At 46.2% G+C, this 20640-nt stretch overlaps 1 protein-coding gene across 4 annotated transcripts in view; it reads right to left on the bottom strand.

Moving 5' to 3' along the window:
* Positions 1–20640, bottom strand: part of LOC111963908 (adaptor related protein complex 3 subunit beta 1) — a 57837-nt gene that overhangs the window by 9496 nt on the left and 27701 nt on the right. For 3 of the 4 annotated variants that reach the window (XM_070443552.1, XM_023987476.2, XM_023987478.2), the window contains exons 20-26: positions 18127–18274; positions 16409–16502; positions 16115–16218; positions 10395–10623; positions 7272–7356; positions 6825–6922; positions 5735–5873 (exon numbers count right to left, since the gene is read on the bottom strand). In XM_070443552.1, coding sequence (XP_070299653.1) covers positions 5735–5873; positions 6825–6922; positions 7272–7356; positions 10395–10623; positions 16115–16218; positions 16409–16502; positions 18127–18274 — 897 coding nt within the window. The remainder of the gene's footprint in view (positions 1–5734; positions 5874–6824; positions 6923–7271; positions 7357–10394; positions 10624–16114; positions 16219–16408; positions 16503–18126; positions 18275–20640) is intronic. The other variant, XM_023987477.2, reaches the window with a different exon arrangement.

Here is a 20640-nt window from a genome sequence, read left to right as displayed (position 1 = left end):
ACTGCTTCATCAAACCTACAGGCCAAACTTAACTTGCATCATCCTTGTGGTATTGAGAGAAACACGGTAACGCTTTCACTGATTGCACATTAAGGAAGACAGTCCCTATATGATAGTGCCTGCTTTGTTATCCAAATGATATATTTTTTCCTTTGTCATCCTGTGAATCCCGTTCATTGCAGCTCACAGCTATATTTATTATTTGGTTGCACATTCAGCAATAAAGTTAACAAACCCGACACAAATTAGAAGCCGCAGAATAATAAAACAAATATTATTACGCCATGAAAGGTCTTTAGACTGCAAATTGTTGGTATTACAAGTGCTAATCAAATACCGATTATGACAGTTATGATTATTTAAATAATGGAATAACATATTGAACATTCTCATTCATTTAAGACTAATAGGACAAAAAGTTTATTTGTATTTAACTTCGTATATCAGTCATCACCAAATGGAAACAAAACTGGATATATGAATAGATTATATTGAAGCAAAGCGAAAACATAGCTTACAATTCCAAAGGTGCACTTTTAAAAATGAAGGTCTCTAACCAACCAAAGCATACAAATACAATCAAATTTGCTTTCAAACTGAGTGAAAAATAGAGCAGATTTATTCTATTCCTCCTGTTTAGACATAAACAAGAACAGCTTTTTCTACATTTGCTTTTCTGCTTGATTTATTGCCAGCCTCCTTTCCAGCAATCAATTGGGCTGTGTTGAAGTGGTGGTTAGGTTTCCTCGCTTACAACAGGGCTGCACCCTGCTGGTGATTAACGGGACTACATGTCTGAGGTAGGTGTGTGTGTGTGTGTAACACACACACACACACACACACCAAAAATAACCTGAGATATGCAGTAAAGTACCCCAAAAGAATATTCAAATAGCCACAACAAATGTAACAGTTTTCTAGCTAATAGCACCACACAATATAAATGGTATCACATGATACCATTTTCAGATCATTATTTCTACATTAAGTCTGAACCTTGACCCCCAGGCATGGATGTGCTGGTGCCCAGGCCAGAGCAGCCTGTCCCTGGGGAGAGGTGGAGAGGGGGTCCTAGTGGAGGTCACCTCCATCACAGTAATATTAATGCAAAGTGACCTCCACAATGAGCTCTCAGCGTCTGTATCCACTCATATCGATCCCTCTCATTCCTACTGTGTGCGTTTGTCAGCATTAGTCTGTGGGTCTGTGTCTGTGAGCACTAGTAGTTGTGCAGCTTCGACCCACCTATGAGATACCGCCACCCATTTGGGATTTTCAGATCTGTAGGAAACCGTAGATGGCTCCACCTAACCTTACAGTATATACCTGACCCCTTCAGCTCTGCAGACACAGAAGGGGAGGCTCTTCGGTAGGCTTTGGCGGTATCCAGATTTTCATATTGTCATTCCATCCTTCTCTCATACAGGAATTTATGGTATTACCGGCATACGACACAAGGGGGCGCTAAAAACGCAAGATAATCCCATTAGGACTCTAACAGAATGCTATCCAAATCAGCACAAACGAATAGCAAAATCAGACGCTGTTACCTAAAGATTTTGCAAAGACAAGCAAATCCAGCTCATAAAGTTATAGCTAGTAGCTACCAAATAAAATGTTTGGTGAGTGTGGTCATTTACAAGAAAAAGTGAACGAGAGAAATTCTGCAAATGAACAAATTAGTGATGCATGCTTTTCTGAAGGAAGGGCGGCATGTGTACACAGAGAACAGAGGAGAAAATAAAACACTAGTTGGAAGCACAAAAAATTACAACCTAACCAGAGCTCTTTGACTTCTGGCAGAAAGCCATAAGATATCTGATGGCAAATATTTAGTAGTGACTTGCATACAAGTGTAACTTCATCATCTCAAGTGCGCTGCACAACAGAGACTTACCGATAGAGCTTCAAGTTCCTTGGCGTACACACCACTGACAAACTAAAATGGTCCACCCACACACACAGTGTGGTGAAGAAGGCGCAACAGCGCCTCTTCAACCTCAGAGGGCTGAATATATTTGTCTTGGCACCTAAAACCCTCAAACCTTTAGATGCACAATTGAGAGCATCCCGTCGGGCTGTATCACCGCCTGGTACGGCAAAATGCACCGCCCGAAACCGCAGGGCTCTCCAGAGGGTGGTGCGGACTCCGAAAAGATAGTCTAGAACAAGAACCACCTGAGGCACTGCCTGTTCACCCCGCTATCATCCAGAAGACGATGTCAGTGCAGGTGCATCAAAGCTGGGACCAAGAGACTGAAAAACAGCTTCTATCTCAAGGCCATCAGACTGTTAAACAGCCATCACTATCACATTAGAAGCTGCTGCCCTATATACAGTTGAAGTCGGAAGTTTACATACACCTTAGCTAAATACATTTAAACTCAATTTTCACAATCCCTGACATTTAATCCTAGTAAAATGTCCCCGTCTTAGGTCAGTTAGGATCATCACTTTATTTTAAGAATGTGACATGTCAGAATAATAGTAGAGAGAATGATTTACTTCACCTTTTATTTCTATCACATTCCCAGTGGGTCAGAAGTTTACATACACTCAATTAGTATTTGGTAGCATTGCCTTTAAATTGTTTAACTTGGGTCAAATGTTTTGGGTAGCCTTCCACAAGCTTCCCACAAACAGTTGGGTGAATCTTGGCACATTCCTCCTGACAGAGCTGGTGTAACAGAGTCAGGTTTGTAGGCCTCCTTGCTCGCACATGCTTTTTCAGTTCTGCCCACAAATTGTCTATAGGATTGAGGGCAGGGCTTTGTGATGGCCACTCCAATACCTTGTCTTTGTTGTCCTTAAGCCATTTTGCACAACTTTGGAAGTATGTTTGGGGTCATTGTCCATTTGGAAGACCCATTTGCCACCAAGCTTTATCTTCCTGACTGATGTCTTGAGAAGTTGCTTCAATATATCCACATAATTTCCTCCTCATGACGCCATCTATTTTGTGAAGTGCACCAGTCCCCCCTGCAGCAAAGCACCCCCACAACATAATGCTGCCACCCACGTGCTTCACGGTTGGGATAGTGTTCTTCGGCCTACAAGCCTCCCTTTTTCCTCCAAACATAACGATGGTCATTATCGGGTTCAAGTCTGGGCTCTGGCTGGGCCACTCAAGGACATTGAGACTTTTCATCAAGGATCTCTCTGTACTTTGCTCCGGTCAGCTTTCCCTCAATCCCGACTAGTCTCCCAGCTTGCTCAGTTTAGCCGGGCGGCCAGCTCTGTTATGGTGGTTCCAAACTTCTTCCATTTAAGAATGATGGAGGCCACTGTGTTCTTGGAGAAATTCAATGCTGCAGAAATGTTTTGGTACCCTTCCCTAGATCTGTGCCATGACACAATACTGTCTCTCGGAGCTCTCCAGACAATTTCTTCGAACTCATGGCTTGGTTTTTGCTCTGACATGCACTGTCAACTGTGGGACCTTTAAATAGACAGGTGTGTGCCTTTCCAAATCATGTCCAATAAATTGAATTTAACACAGACTCCAAGTTGTAGAAACATCAAGGATGATAAATGGAAACACCTGAGCTCAATTTCAAGTCTCATAGCAAAGGGTCTGAATACTTAAGTAAATAAGGTATTGCTGTTTTTATTGTTATATTTAAATATTATATTTTTTTTTTTTACTCCTTTTTCTCCCCAATTTCATGATATCCAATTGGTAGTTACAGTCTTGTCCCATCGCTGCAACTCCAGTATGGACTCGGAAGAGGCGAAGGTCGAGAGCCGTGCGTCCTCCGAAACACAACCCTGCCAAGCCGCACTGCTTCTTGACACCCTGCTCGCTTAACCCAAAAGCCAGCCACACCAATGTGTGGGAGGAAACACTGTACAACTGGCGACCGTGTCAGCGTGCATGCGCCTGGCCCGCCACGCCACAGGAGTTGCTAGAGCACGATGGGACAAGGACATGTTTTACACATTTGCAAAAATGTCAACAAAAAAATATTTTAGCTTTGTCATTACACAATCAACATGTAGATTGATGTGCTAAAAAATTATTTACTAAATTTTAGAGTAAGGCTGTCATGTCACAAAATGTGGAAAATGTCAAGGGGTCGGAATACTTTCCGAATGTATACAGTATACCGCACAAGCCTACAGCTAGGCCTTGGGTCGTATCCATGAAGCGTTTCAGAGTAGAAAATTGGTCTTAAGTGATAAGAACAGGAACATTTTACTCCGACTCTTACGGGTAAAAATAAAAGCTCTGCAAGCCTCTTTAGCCACAAGAGTCTCACCTAGTCGACAGGTATTATGGAGACCTCGTGAAAAAGCCACCTTCCAGGCGGGAGTGTGATGAGACTAAGGACATGTTCTAAAATCTGGACGAGGGGTTGCGTTGCGCACCGCTTGTCACTCATTGCTTCAAGTCACACCCACCAAACGTTCAAGAAAGCACAAAAACCTTTTTGGGGAAAACTGCCATGCAGTGTAGAAAACGTTGAAAATCCTGCTTTTAACAACCATTATACTGTATGATTCAGTACAATAAGCCTATCACATTATTCAAAATATCAGAATTGGTTAAAAAAAAATTAAGAAGGTTATGCATGCCAACATATTAACCAAGAATTAAGAGTAGGCAAAGTGGTCGTGTCAGGTGAAAATGATATCAAACGGTTTACAAACGCAACATTTGGATGTACATTCACAATCAAGCTGGCGATGCCTCATCGGGTTGGTTATTCCCCATCATTTGCAAAAATGTCAATTAGCACCATAGATTCTATTTCGATCAGAGAGGAAGAAGCATATAGATGCTCCTTGTATCTTTGGTTGTCACCTTTCCTTTGCGATACCTCAAACTGTCGTGATGACCAGCTGAGATACTTTCAGGAGGTGATTTTACTCCTGGCTCAGTTTGTCTGAACCGTTTGTCTGAACCGTTTGTCTGAACATCCTAAAACCTACTCTGAGCTGGGATTCTTTTTGTCTTAAAAAAACAGGTTAACAGGAATTCCTAGGAACTTTTCTGAGACCCTTTGTGGATACAGGCCCAGGTCCATGTCATCATTGTGAGACCAGAAGAGAGCGTGTCATCATTAAGGGACGGTGAGGAGAGTGCAGCTTCCTCACCAGTCGTCAGCCAGCCAGGAGACAGAGATTGATAGTCCAGAGTCATTTGTCCTATTGGTTATTCTAAATGAAGTATGGGGTTATTGGAGGCAGGCCTCTCCCACCGGCTAACATTGATTTCCACTGATTCTCCTCTCCTCCCAGCTCCCTGTAACCTTGTGCTGGTGTCTCCTGTCATCTCCCTCCCACTCTCCTCTTTCTCCCTCACCTTTTCTACCCCCCTCTATTTTTCCATCCCCTTCTCTTCTTTTTCTTCCTCTCTCGCTCTCTCTTATTCACCCTCTCCCGCTTTCCCCTCCCTGTTGCTCATCCTCTCTCTCAAACAGAAAGAGACGGGGGAGACAAAGAGAAGGAGGGAGAGAGACGGACATCCAGACAGTGGGATAGAGAGACAGACAGGGAGGTAAAGGTAAAGTGAAAGAGGGACAGAGTGGGGAGACAGAGGGAAAGATAAAAGGAGAGACAGGAAGAGGGACAGAGAGGAAGTGAAAGAGACATAAGGAAACAGAGCGAGAGATAGAGGGGAGGGGTAATTATCCGTCAGGTGTGTGGGTGTGCGTGACGGAGGAGGTAGCTCATTAGCACACCATGTGTACACCAATTACACAACAAGCCTTCACACGCACACACATCTCACCTGTGGATGTTGTCTTGACCGGATGGAACCACTCCCAGGTTGGCCACAGTTGCCACCTGTCTGCTGATTGGTTGGCTGGTCGTGTTCTCTGCTGCCATGGTGATGGTTGCCGAGCTCTCGTTCATGCCCAGCAGTTTCCCTGATTGGGTGAGAAACAGAAACAAGTGAAATGATGCACTCGCATCACATCGAGGAGGTTGCGCTGCAGGTGCGCTGAGGAAGAATCCTCACTAACTAACTGTTCACTGTGCTCAACACACACAGCCAGTCTGATTGTGACAAACGACAGGAAATGAACCTAGTGCTGAAGAGCTTGACTGTGAAGAAGACGAAGAAAGAAAGTGCACTTTTGGACAACACAAGAGCTCCCAACACTCCAGAAAGAGCATTTAATGAGGACTGGGGGAGGGAGGGGTGGAGTTTAGAGTGAGTGGGGTGGTGGGGGCACAAGTTAGCCAAGGGAAAATACCCCATTCAGGTCGAAATAACAACAAATCTGTTTCTAAAGACCACCTGAAGAGAAGTAAAGTGGTTTGGTTGAAATAATCTTCTTTAAAAAGAAAAGGGCGGGTTAAATCTAGCCGTTCGGTCTCCTATCCTCTTCCCTCTGATTGCTATGAGGAGGAGAGCCCAGAATAGGACTATAGTGAATGAAGATTCGTTAATGAATTAACAAGACGAGGAAAGCATTTAGCAGGCACTTAAGACTGCTGCATTCTCTCAATGCCTCTTATATTCACAGGAGAGTGAGGTGTGTGTGTGTGTCTGTCTCTCTCTGCGTGTGTGTGTGTGTGTGTGTGTAAAAGATATTCAACCACTCTTGGGAGGCGAATCAAAGTTGAATGTTTCTTATTGATTCAATTGATAGAAAGCCTCCATAGAAAGCAGGCCAGTAATTATTGTCCTCACTTACGAAGCCATTACCTACACACTACATATGTTGCTGCTTGGACTAAGGCACACATCTTTAACAGTGACTAATCCTAAACACCCGTGATTGGTCACGATAATGCAGCTAATGTTCTGTCTGATTGTGTAAGATAATGATTCGGATATTTTTTGGGGGAGTTAACAGCGTATGATAACTTACCTTGCTCCTTGCGGAAGTCCTGTTCGGTCATGGTGACGGGTAGGAAGAGTTCTCCTACGGCAGGCTGGATGGACACACTGAACTGGTCCTCCTTCGTACTGATGGACAAACAGGACGACAGACCAACAAGCCCCTCTTTGAAATTAGTGGTGTGTGTGTGTACAACTGCGTGCGTGTTTGACGTTTTCTCTATCTCTGTTGTGATTGTCATGCAAAACACACTGGGCGATTGGCATTTTAGGAAAGATTGATTTGCTCGGTCCCAAACAGGTTTTCTGATCAACCTATTGATCAGCGAGCAGAGCAGAGACATGGATAAGAGAAGAGAAGAAAATGAGGAGAGGTTCCTTCTATGGCTGGAAGAAAAGCAGGATAGGAACGAGGAAGAAGAGGCTATAGCTGTTTCAGCCTCACTGTCTAGAACGACTAGACACCAGAGTATCTTACCACAGCTGGAAGTTGGCTGCTTGTGTTGAGTCGTTGAAGTCGACGCCCAAAGACACAGTCACCGAGGCCTCTGGCAGCAGACACTCTGAGAATGGAGAGAAGGAAGGAGAGGAGGATGAAAAGAGAGGAGTGAGTGACAAGGGCAGAGGAGGAAGGGGCAGAGGACGAAGAGAGGGAAAGGGGGAGGTCATTAGAGTGGAACAGACAGGCATGCAGACGCCACTTGTGTTTTCTACTTCACAAAGCAAGGCCACCGCGTGTGACAAATCCATCCTTCAATCTCATCCTCCACAACGAGACGAAAGACAGAACACAAAAAATGAAGGAGTAGCATATTTCCAAAACAACAGGGTTGTCAAAGAGAATGTCAGGGTCTAAAGCAGAGAGAGAGGAGAGAAAGAGAGAGAGACATGAAGCAGAGAGAGAGAGAGATCTGAGAGACCGAGGGGAGAGAGAAAGAAAGAGGGAGCGATAGGCCAAGAGGAGACAGAAGGATCCTCCACGGTCTCCTGAGCAACCATGTGTTTCTCTGTGTGTCTGCGGAGTGGAACTCTGTCACACAGAGGAGAGGACCCTGGACACCAGAGCCATCATCCACTCTTTTTCTCTCCACTCTTCTCAAAGCTGCTTTCTATCCCTCCATCACCCCTGTCTCCGTCTTCCCATTTCTCTCACTCTCCCTCTCCATTTTAGTTTGAAGAGAAAACGTGGACTTTACTCCAGTAGATGCTGACATATAGAAGAGACAGATCTATTGTAACATTGTGGGCTATGCTGCTGTAGGAATAGCCAAGCACTAGTCTGTAACATGTCTTTATGAGGTTAAATACACTGTGGGGTAAAGTAAGGTATTCTGTCTGCATTCACTTTCTGCTGCTCAATATGAAAAGTAACTCCACTCTCACGCACACCCACACTAAGCTCAATCGATCCCAATTACCCAGTGTTTGGCTGCCGGAGTTCCTTCAATGCCCAATCAATCCACAGCCAATTGATGCTTTTAACACGCTTGAGCGCACACCTTTTCATCTTGCCCCCCCCCCCCTTTTCTTTTGCTTTTCTTTAATGTCTGGGCTAAGAGGGATGTGTGTGTGTGTGTGTTATGAATGAAGACACACTATATAGACAAAAGTGTGTTGACACCCCTTCAAATGAGGGAATTTGTCTATTTCAGCCACACACGTTGTTGACAGGTGTCTAAAATCGAGCGCACAGCCATGCAATCTCCATAGACAAACATTGGCAGTAGAATGGCCTCACTGAAGAGCTCAGTGACTTCCAATGTGGCACCGTCATAGGACACCACTATTCCAACAAGTCAGTTTGTCAAATTCCTGCCCTGCTAGAGCTGCCCCGGTCAACTGTAAGTGCTGTTATTGTGAAGTGGAAACGTCTAGGAGCAACACCGGCTCAGTGGTAGGCCACACAAGTACACAGAACGGGACCGCCGAGTGCTGAAGCGCGTTAAGAATCATCTGTCCTCGGTTGCAACACTCACTACCGAGTTCCAAACTGCCCCCGGAACCAAAGTCAGCACAAGATCTGTTCGTCGGGAGCTTCATGAAACGGGCTTCCATGGCCGAGCAGCCGCACAAAAGCCTAAAATCACCAGGCACAACGCCAAGCATCGGCTGGAGTGGTGTAAAGCTCACCGCCATTGGGCTATGGAGCAGTGGAAACGTGTTCTCTGTGATGAATCAGACTTCGCCATCTGGCAATCTGACGGACGAATCTGGGTTTGGTGGATGCCAGGAGAACACCACCTTCAAGAATGCATAGTTCCAACTTCAGTTTGGTTGACGATGAAAAACGGTTTGAGGCTGTTTTTCATGGTTCGGCTAGGCCCCTTAGTTCCATTGACGGGAAATATTAACGCTACAGCATACAATGCCATTCTAGACAATTCTGTGCTGCCAACCTTGTGGCAAATGTTTTGGGAAGGCCCTTTCCTGTTTCCGCATGACAGAGCCTCCATACACAAAGAGACGTCCATACAGAAATAGTTTGTTGAGAAAAACTTCACTGAGCGCTGAGCTCAACCCCATCAAACACCTTTGGGATGAATCGGAACTCCGACTGTGAGCCAGGCCTAATCGCTCAACATCAGTGCCCGACCTCACTAATGCTCTTGTGGCTGAATGGAAGTCCCCACAGCAATGTTCCAACATCTAGTGTAAAGTCTTCCCAGAAGAGTGGAGGCTGTTATAGGGGCAAAGGGGGGACCAAATTCATATTAATGCCATTGATTTTGGAATATGTTCGACGAGCAGGTATCCACATGCACTACATGACCAAAAGTATCTAACTCACCTATAGTATTGAAGCAGTGAATTACCAAAACATGTATCCAGCATTGAAGGTCCGCAAGAACCAGTGGCCTCTGTCATTCTTAAACGGAAGAGGTTTGGAACCAAGACTCTTCCTAGAGCTGGCCGCCCGGCCAAACTGAGCAATCAGGGGAGAAGGGTCTTGGTCAGGGAGGTGACCAAGAACCCGATGGTCACTGACAGAGCTCCTCTGTGGAGATGGGAGAACTTTCCAGAAGGACAACCATCTCTGCAGCACTCCACCAATCAGGCCTTTATGGTAGAGGGGCCAGATGGAAGCCACTCCTCAGTAAAAAAGGCACATGACAGCCCGCTTGGAGTTTGCCAAAAGGCACCTACGGACTCTCAGACCACGAGAAACAAGATTCTCTGCTCTGATGAAACCAAGATTGAACTCTTTATGCTGAATGCCAAGCTTCACGTCTGGAGGAATCATGGCACCATCCGTACGGTGAAGCATGGTGGTGGCAGCATCATGCTGTGGGGATGTTTTTCAGCAGCAGGGACTGGGACACTAGTCAGGATCGAGGGAAAGATGAACGGAGCAAAGTACAGAGAGATCCTTGATGAAAACCTGCTCCAGAAAGCTCAGGACCTCAGACTTGGGCGAAGGTTCACCTTCCAACAGGACAACAACCCTAAGCACACAGCCAAGACAACGCAGGAGTGGCTTCGGGACAAGTTTCTGAATATCCTTGAGTGACCCAGCCAGAGCGATCAAACAAGTCAAGGGGTCTGAATACTTTCTGAATGCACTCTATAGTATTGAAGCAGTGTATTATGTTATCCAACCCACCTATAGTATTGAAGCAGTGCATGTGGAGTCCTGTGGGGCTCCTGTCTCCGATGTGGATCTGTTCCAGAGGGTGGTCTGAGGTGTTGGTCAGGCTGATCTGGACTGAGACCATGGTGGGCTGGTAGAGACAGGGCTGTCTGGGGAACTGGTACTGGGCTGATAGACCTTTACCTGCCATACGGTGCAGCAGGTCATGCCTCTTCTCTGGGACAAACGTCGGGCCGCTCACCTGGAGGAGGAGGGTGGCACAGGAAAGAGGACAGGGGTTGAGTACACAGAGAGAAAACAGAGAGAGCGAGACAGGCACTTCTTTGGAACAAAACCGTGTAACCGCTCACCGGGACCGCAGATAGAGGACAGGCACTATGAAGGAGGTATGATCTTCAAAAAGGTTGGTTGATAACTTTCTGACCGACATGGTCTTTGTAAAAAGTACATGTACAAATACTTACTATTTTCATTTGTTGGTTGATAGCGTAGGCCCAGCACTCAATATTTATTCACCATCTACAATTCAGTGGTTATGCTATTCGACTTTGTTTCGACCGCAAAAGAACTGAGGGTTTGTTGACAACTTAAGCCTAGCTCTGTTCATTAAAACACAACCTTTCTCCCTTGAAAAGGGCCCATTCCACTGTGCTAGAAAAGCCCCATATAAACCCACTGTATTATTATTAGTATTATTCCCCAATCAGGCAGACTAGTAGTGAGTGGGTCTGATGGCAGGCTGAAGGACTGCACAGGCTTAATGAATGGGAACACTCGAGGCCTGCCATTCAACTCTCCATTAAACAGAGCTTTTACCTTTTCACCAGCAGGAAAATGGAATTACCATAGCACAGAAAGGCAGGACAAAACACCATGCCAGGAGGAGAAGAAACTTAGAGAGACATTCTTGGGTTTAAGTGGAGTGTTTTTCTTGTTCTTTATTTTCCCGCTCCCTGCATTAGCATGGTCCTTCTCGTATTCTGTTCCTTTCATTCTTTTCCCGGTGCATAAACCGGCTCTTCTCTTTCTCTCTCTTTCTCTCTCTTTCTCTCTCGCCTCGTCCGTTTGACGGCCTCCTCTCGACTCAAGAGGACCTACCCTACATTAGCATTGTACATGGACTTGTACCTAGGCCGACGTGTTGCAGTACAAGTCATGTACTTCACAGACGAAGACGGGAGCAAAAACAATTAAGCTACATGGCAAAAACAAATAAACCTAAGTCGACTCGGTGGTTTCGTAACACTTTGCATAGGCACAAAACGAACCTCCATTGCAATATCCCCATCAGCAACTGTTACAAAATCAAAAAGCTACTTTTTAATGAGGATTGAAAAGTAGCATTTCGCAACATTGATGTGTAACCACTCATGTCGCATCCACGTCTGAATAGGGGAGTAAACTCATTAAAATGTGACGTTGCTTTGTGGCTCAATCCTCATGAGCAGTAAAAGGCTGCCCTGGTGACACTCAGCCCAGCCATGCAGTATAAACATACCTGTCAAACTATCAGGAAGCGAAACAAACGCACACCTGTTTCGGCGAGGTGCTGGCTAGTGGAGTAGAACAATTGAAAAATAAAAAAGGAGAGAGTCGCACACTCTAGGAGCTCAGATACAATAATTTTATAACCAACGTTTCGACAGCCAAGCTGCCTTCAGAGTGTAGAGACGGCGTGGCTGTCGGAACTAAATATCAGGACCATCATGGCCATATATACTAACTAGGCTATAGAACGCCCAGAACTCTACCAGCTTAACATGAACCTCTGTCAGACAGACACACAGATATCAACCGTGTTAATGAGAGTAAAGAGACAGAACGCTAAAACGAGTAGTTAACGCCCGAATCCCTCCGTTCCACCGGCGGCTGCCACGCGTTTACCTCGACAAGCTGAGAGATAGAGGACGTGAGGGGAAGGGATGGGGAGGGAGAGCGCTCGAGAGAGAGAGAGAGAGAGAGAGGTGTGAGATCTCACAATGCAACGTCAAAAGTGTCAACAAGTAAGATAAAACAAGACCAAGAAAAACAAACGTGTGAAGCGAGGGGGCGAATATAACTCCTCAGTTCTGAAATGGGAACACACACGGTTTTGAGAGGTGTCAGAAACACGTTGTTTGACAGGAGATAGGCGGATCAGACGAAAGGAGAAGGGAGAGAAGAAGAGATGTGTGTGAAACATTCTCAGGACTGTCATGGCGTGCGAGTGTGGAGAATCAGGTTTGAAATACAACAGGGTGCTGAAGAACTGGAAGTCAAAAGTGCCGTCTCTTGGGGCGTTACCGCCCTGGGTCCCTAACTGACTCAGCGTTCAACGACACTGCTTACTTTAGTAAAACAGAAACTGGCTAATCACAGTCAAAGGGTCTTCTTAATGCAGGCGGCAGGTTAGAGCGTTGGGCCAGTAACTGAAAGGTAGCTAGATCGAATCCCGAGCTGACCAGGTAAAAATCTGTCGTTCTGCCCCTGAACAAGGCAGTTAACCCACTGTTCCCCGGGTAGGTCGTCACTGTAAATAAGAATTTGTTCTTAACTGACTTGCTAAATAAAATAAAAAATACAGTAGAAGAGGTGGTAAACTTTATACGACACCACAGGTTTTGAGAACCTCCTCTTCTATGGTAATAGTCAGCCTTGACGTTTCGTATTGCGTACCCTCAGACATTCCTGGACACGCAGACAGGAGGGGGGGGGGGGGGGGTCAAAACAAACATTTGCCGGCATAGCCGCAGCGCCCTCACACTCGCCCGTCACGCCAACGAGGGAAAATTTTATCGGGCCACTTTTGCCGGTTCAGGAGCAGTCGCTGTCGATAAAGCTGGCCGTAACGTCTGCCACCCCGTCACAAAGCAGATTTACCTTTCCTGACAAGCACATCCCTTGCCTCCAACCGGCGCTCAGTCCTGTCTAACACAAACCCGAGAAGAGGGAGGGATACAGAGAGGAGGGCAGGATAGACAGGGCTTTAAAGCGCTATCATCACCAATTTCACACAACGGACAGTGACGGTTTAACGCACACAACCCCCCCCCCCGTCTTCCTGCCACGGAGGCATCCCCCGGACCCAAAGTGTAAATAACAGCAGGCTAGGGATGTAACCTTGACTCCCTGTGGCGCGCACACACCACGAGGGTCTCTCTTTTTGGCTCTCCTGGACTTGAGGGAAGCTGACAATGGGGGGAGGAAGTTGATTGAGAGGCTTTTATTATGTCTCAACTTAAAAGGATGCTACTGTGATGGATGATACACACACGCCAGTCACTTCAGAGCCCGGATACCACACACACACAACGGGACGACGCGCTCACTCCCTCCCAGCATCCTCTCTGGTAAATGACCTGAAAATCCCGCTGACATATTCAAAAAGGGGCTACCGTAACCGGGCGTCTGGCGAGCATGTGGACGCATAAGTGTCCAATTTAAAGAGAAAGAGTGCGTGTTAGGAGATGTATGAGGACGTATTGAAAATCCATTTCTGCTTTTGTGACATTGGCGGCTTGTTTACTTCCGAAAGAGGATTTCATTACATTGTGAGATTGTGCGAGAGAGAGAGCGAAGAACCGATGGAGAGAGACAGAGCGAAAGAGAAAGGTGTGTAAGAGACATGCGCTTGATTGTAATTGCCCCCCCCCCCCCCCCCCCCCCCCTCAGTCAGTCAGGAGCTGACAATTAATTGAGTCAGTCTATCAGAAGACCTTGACTAGAAGGAGTCAACTAGATGTCACTGCAGTCACCTACAACCATATTAAACCAACAGGAGTTAGTTAGCCCAAAGCACATCGACAGAGGTTAGCTCATCTGGGGTGAATCATCACCGAATGTGATTTTGTTTTAAGTGACTCACCTGGTTACTTTCAAACCAGCATGGATAGTTATGGTACAGTACACCAGTTTAATTGAAGCATTTGCATCAGGGACTTGATTCAGAGACAGACAGACAACCCCGACACACTCACCCAGCCACATCCCATCAAAACCAACCGATTGCATATTGCACTATTTCCTACAGGGCATTTAAACCTATTTATACCCAGCCAGTGTGTGTGTGTGTGTGTGTGTGTGTGTGTGTGTGTGTGTGTGAGAGAGAGTGGCAGGTAGGGGTGTGTGGAGGGCAGGTCTGCTATATTCCTGCCTCTCCCAGTCCACTGCTGATTCATAATTAGACCTTAACCCATCTCGCCCACACCGGAGGAGGTCAGAGTGGGGAGACGGGGGAGGAGAGGCCCGTCTGATGGGCACCAAATGAACAAATTATGATGGCCCCCTCCAGGTGTGATGGGGTCAAACGGCCCGCGCCCTGCTGCTGACAGTTCAATTTCCCCCCAACGCAGCCCCATTCGCCCAATGCTAATTATGAATGAAAAGTTATCAGCCTTAGTCAACCCCCCCACACACACACGCACACACGGACAGAGGGTGTGTGGCAGGGTGGGTTGGTTTAAAAGGCATTTGAGAGATCCTCTAATGTCAAAATGTTATTAGAGAGAGAGGGAGCATGAAAGACAGAGAAAAGAGAGAAAGGGGAGAGAGAGAAAGGGAAAAAGAGGGGGTAGAAGGAGAGGAGAGAGGGCGATAGAGAGGAGAGGAGGGAGTCAGAGACGGTGACCAGGGTTAATGTAAATATCTTTGATAACCAGGCAGTAATTCTCTAAAAAGGGCCGAAGCGCTCAGCTGAGACACACACCGCTTCTGCGGGCGGATTGGTGAGATATAGAAAAGACACAGGGGTAAGTGTGTGTGTGAGAGAGATAGTGAGTGAGTGGGTGACACTGCGCGCGCGTGTGTGTGTGTGTGTGTGTGTGTCTGTTCGTACGCTTTTGAAAGTAAGTAGCAATAGAGGGTTTTGAGGTTATTTACCCCCCCCAGTCTATGAATCCTGATGGCCATCATGTATGTATGCATAGGATTGACTCTCAAATCAGACGCTGATGTGCAAACAGCACCCTGTTTAATCTGCAATTCTATTCTCCATTACTGCCCGGGCTTTCACCTTTCAGTACACACACCACTCTGCATACAGACAGGCCTGGGAAGGGCTGTCAATCACACACACGCACGCACACACGCCTTGGACGAGTGATGACAGAACAATTCAAAAAGTACACAAAGACTGGCTACATGAGGGAACTTCTTTGTAGCTAAGATAAGGAACGTAAATGGGAACATTACGGGTCCGTATGGCGACGTTGTGGGGACATATCGGCTCTCTAATGGATTAGCTGATTGGTTGGTCACGCACGGTCCTCAGCTAAACTAGCGCGAGGCCAACCCGCGCACATAAATCTCAAACCAAAGACAGACAGAGTTGTTACACTGGGGAGAAAGGTCAAGCATCACGCACAGACACGCTGTGCAGAGACGACAGGGAAAGAGCGACAGAGAGAGATGGAGGGAGAGGTGGAAAGAGAGACGGAGATGGATGGAGGCTGTGTGAACAGGGCAGATGGAGAGACAGAGAAAAGCACAGGCATTGCACCTGGATGAGAAGTAGGGACGGGGAGGAGGAGGAGGAGAGAGGAGTACTAAATATGTTCAGGGAGGAGGAAAAAAAGGTCAGTAGCCAACCTCAGGAGGAGATATCTCAGCCACCGGAGAGACCCGACTCATTCAGGAGACACACTACTGGATGCTGTCTCTCTCTAAGCTCTGTCAACCAGACACACACAGGACCCAGTGGACTTACACACAGAGCGAGGGATAGACAAACCAACACAGATAACACACACACACACCTGTATGGTTGATGAGATGTTGGAGAGAGACAGGCCTTCCAGGTCTCCAAGCAGGCTGGGGGAGAGGACAGACATCGTGGGCCGGGTCACTGGTGTAGGAGTGACTACAGGACAAAGAGAAGGCCCGGGGACCACCCTTACGTAAAATGTATGCGCGCATTACTGTAAGTCGCTTCGGATAAAAGTGTCTGCTAAATGGAATATATATTATATTATGTAATTTAAGGCAGAAATAGGCTTAATTCCCACTGGAAATATTGTGATGACTACAGTCAATGTATTTTTCACAGTTACGTGCTGTAGCGCAGGCAGAAAACGTACAGTCATCCAAATCCAACAGGGACACCTCCTTCAACAGGGACACCTCCTTCGTTGATTTCACCTCCACCTAGGGGAAGAACAGAAACCTACGTGAGACACAAACTGGCTCTAGAGCATACAGATATCGACTGGCTTGGAACAGGTGCTGGGTAACGAAATAAATACTAATTCAAATGTGTGACCCTTAGGTCTTTGTCGGATTGGGAAACAAATGTATAGTAAAACACACTTGGCAGAGTACAGAACGGTATATCATAACATATACACAGTCAACCTTTTTAGATAAATGTTTCAACATGAACGGCGCGACGAATGAAGGATATAGATGAAAGAGATAGAGGAACAAGTGGAGGAGAGAAAAGATGACAAGCAGAATATTGGAAGTAAGCCGTATGTATTGTTTAGGGGGGGGGGTGGAAGGGGGGGGGGGGTAGCCTACGCTACCTAATTTGACTGACAGCGTCTATCCAACGTAACATGACATTTCTGAACATATCTGCTATGTACATAAAATTCAATTCGAGATCAATTCTATTTCTCGGGCTGCTGGCATACACACAGAGTACATGTGAAGCGCGTCTCTGATCTGCATGGGCCAGCCATGAGGTGTGTCCCGTCACAGCCCGATGCACTCTAGTGACTCTACCTCCAACCACTAGGCCAGGCTTGTCAAACGGCCACTCGGAATATTAGGGCGTGCGTCGCCAGATCTACACGACAAAACGGGCACAATTAAAAACGCTATTAAACATACGAGCGCTTTTACAGCCCTCTCTCGCTCTCCGTGCCCTCCTAACCAACCACGGCCCTGTTCACATCTTATAAAAGAACCGTAAAATTCCACTCTGCTTACTGCGGGATCCACTAACGGACAGAGAGAGAGAGAGACAGAGAAGGTGTAATAGTGAAAACAAACAATGAAGTTCGAGGGCGTATCTTATCAGATCATCTCTGACGCTTGTGGCGCATAATAGAGAAGGAACCTGTTTGCAGGCGGAGTGAGCGAGGTGAAAAAGTGGAAGAGCAAAAGAGAGGAGAGAAAAGACGGAGATGCATAGGTCACAGAAGCAAAGTATGCAAAATGAGAATTTCATAGCAGAGAACGAGGGAGGACAGAGAGGGGGAAGGAAGAAATGAGTTGACGGAAGGAGGGGGGGGGGGGGGGGGGGGAGATAGATGGTGAAGACGACACTGCAAAGAAGCAGACCAAATCCTATTCCACTGTGTAGAATCTGATTTCTCGGCCTCCACTAGCACGGAGAAAGAAAGTGGAAGAATCTCAATTGCATACTCCCTCGCGTCCTCGCTCCTCACCACCTTCTCAAAACCCATTGGATGAGAAAGCCAGAAGTCCCTCCCATCTGACCTTCAATGGGATTTGAGAAGGTGGTGAGGAGCGAGGACGCGAGGGAGTATGCAATTGAGATTCTCCCACGGTTCACGCTAACACATTATATAGCGTTGTACTATGACGAACAGAAGTTTGGCTCAAACAGTCTTATTTACAGTGTGGAGAAGAGCTCAGATTGGACACAAGTCAACAGAAGTTCATCTGTTCAGACTCAGACCATGGCCTCAATTCAATCAGCTGCAGATAAAGGAACACCCCACTAGGGGTTATTTCTGAGGTGCTAACCATGTTAAAACTGACGCACCCAGCAAGCGGTTGCCCTCACGGTTGGTTGTCTCACCTTGGGTTTGGCTTTAGACTTGGTTTTCTTCTTGCGTTCGGTGCCTGAGTGGGAGTCTGCGTCGGACCCAGATTCGGAACCAGACGAGGTCTCTTCTGCAGACGAACTGCTGGCTTCTTTAGCAACGTTCCCATTCTCATCCGAATCACTGACACGGAGGAGAAATAACACGAAAGGGTGTTAGAGAGCTAAAACGGCCTAATCACAATACAACTGGGGGCTGGTAATATTACCGTATAACCGACGGTTATGGATGAAGACAGTCATGAAGATAAAATAACCGCCGTGACTTTTTTGTTGTTGTTGTGGGACCACGGGATGGACATTCTTGTGGTTGACTGTTGTAACAATGTGTTGCTCCTAGCTGAAACCAGCGAGGTGTTGGAGCAAACAAGTCTTCGGTTGCCTAGGCAACGCCCCCCTTACCGCAGCAACAGCACACAGAAATAGAATGAATAAAACTGGCTTGGTACCCCTTAACCCTGGCAATTTGACTGGTAAACTTGCAATGGCTGTCTGGTAATGTGCCGCAATAATTTCCATGTAACATTTTCATTCAAATTACGTTAACGGATGTGGCTCGTGCAATGGAATGTCTTTGTTTTGTTTCGTCAGTGGAGTTGAATCAACAAATCACAGCACAGATTGATGGGTACACTTTCTGCTTTTACTTCCTGCTGTGCTCCTATGGGTTCGCGGGTTTTTGTACAGCGCCAAAGCTTCTGGGACAGCTTTATGGTCCCCTTTTGATTACATTCGCAATGGCCGCCAGTCCACCCGTTATGCCATTAAACCATTATTAAATCATTGACTTTCTATGGCAGCACATATAGCCAGGAGTTGCAGCCTAAATTCATTGGCTGGCCAATAACCGTCATCCAAAATTCCATGAGCGTCTTCCTTATGTACCTGTGAGATTAAGGAGTGCGTCTTGAAGGGTTATTCCGTGGGAGGATTTTAAAAACTATTACACCGTCAAGATGGAATCCTTAGTGGTGAAACTGCCACTACCGTTTGCTATATAACAAACAAATGGCAAACAATGACCACTGGGTTTTCCCCCCTCGGACATCATTGCACGCGCGATCAAACAGCAGAATGTGTACTGAAAAGACATTTGGATATCACATTGTGCGATGCTCCTCACCTCCACCTCGTCAACAAAAACAAAACATAACGGCCTTGGGGCAGACGGTGGCGCTGTTTTCCCGACCGCGGACTCCGTCTAACACAGATTGAAATATAACATTAACTTGGGTTTTTCCTATATTAAAACATGAAAAGTTTCATTATAAAAAGGGGAACGTGTTATGAATCTATCCATTAAAGGCACTCTAACCAAAACCCTTTCCACCCCCACCACGTACTGCAGTCTGCTGGAGCTCATGCTAAAACTCTGTCAGAACAACCAAGATCAATCTGTTTTGGTTTGCCCACTTAATTTAATATCGCTTTCGTTGAAACTTTTTTCTCCTCCTCCCTCGCTCGCTCTCCTCTTTCCATCTCTCTCTCCAATTTGTCCTGATAATGAGTGTTTACTCGGGCTGCCTGGGATTTTCAGCTGTTAAATTAACGAGCAGAATTGTGACGGTAACTGGCTTTTTAACTTGGCCGATGATGAGAAGCCAGTATTAATTTGGCCTACAGATTTCATTTGTTGCGAACAGGAAAAAGCGATATAAATCAGAGCGGGCCTGATTAAGCCCTGCCTGGAATGACTGGGCCGTAATGAGGGCATTATGCTGTGTTTGTTGTGGAAGCACTGGGGTGAGCTGGGATAATTACTGTGTGTGTGTGTTTGAGAGCGAGATGGTGTGTGTGGGACAGTGGGTATAGCATGTGTGGGTGCGTGCGTGTGTGGAAGCACTGGGGTGAGCTGGTCTAATTACACCCTCTAATGGAGGGAACAGGGTCAGCTGCCGGCCTGTCACACAGCGCGAGCAGGTAGGGTGTGTGTGTGTGTGTGTGAGAGAGTGAAATAGAACGTGTCAGGGACAAAATTTGCCAGTGTGTGTCTGTGTTCAACAGTAATGTCTCAGATCGCATTCATTGCTACCACCAGGAAGCTAAATGACCAATCCACAGCTGCACTGCCGTATGAGAGCACTTTACAATGGAGCACAATCAAGCAGAAAGTTCCTCTTTTCAAAACTAGTTGAACGGCTATTTACCACAGGGGAGATGAACTACACAGTAAACGAAAATCACTTGCCTCCAACCAAATTCATTTGAATTTCTTGGTCCTGTGCAGCTGTAAATCAAACAAAAACACATGGAAACCAAAAGTTTGAATTTCAACATTTTGAATAAATATAGTGCTGCGCGATTAGCTGAAATGTCGTTTTATTTCCGGTACATTTTTTTTATTATTATTATTATTTTTTTTTTTAATCGACCAACGTCTGTTCAATGATTCTAATTCCATTTAGTTCTGGTATTTTCTGTGAGCTCAAATCATTGTTGTTGGAATTAGTAGGAAGTCGAAGTTTTCAAAAGGTTTTCAACAAAGTTTAC

Source organism: Salvelinus sp. IW2-2015, linkage group LG5, assembly GCF_002910315.2.
Source record: "Salvelinus sp. IW2-2015 linkage group LG5, ASM291031v2, whole genome shotgun sequence".
In the NCBI taxonomy this organism is placed as follows: Eukaryota; Metazoa; Chordata; class Actinopteri; order Salmoniformes; family Salmonidae; genus Salvelinus; species Salvelinus sp. IW2-2015.
The sequence above is the reverse complement of the archived record's forward strand: the minus strand, read 5'-3'. Positions and strand labels throughout refer to the sequence as shown.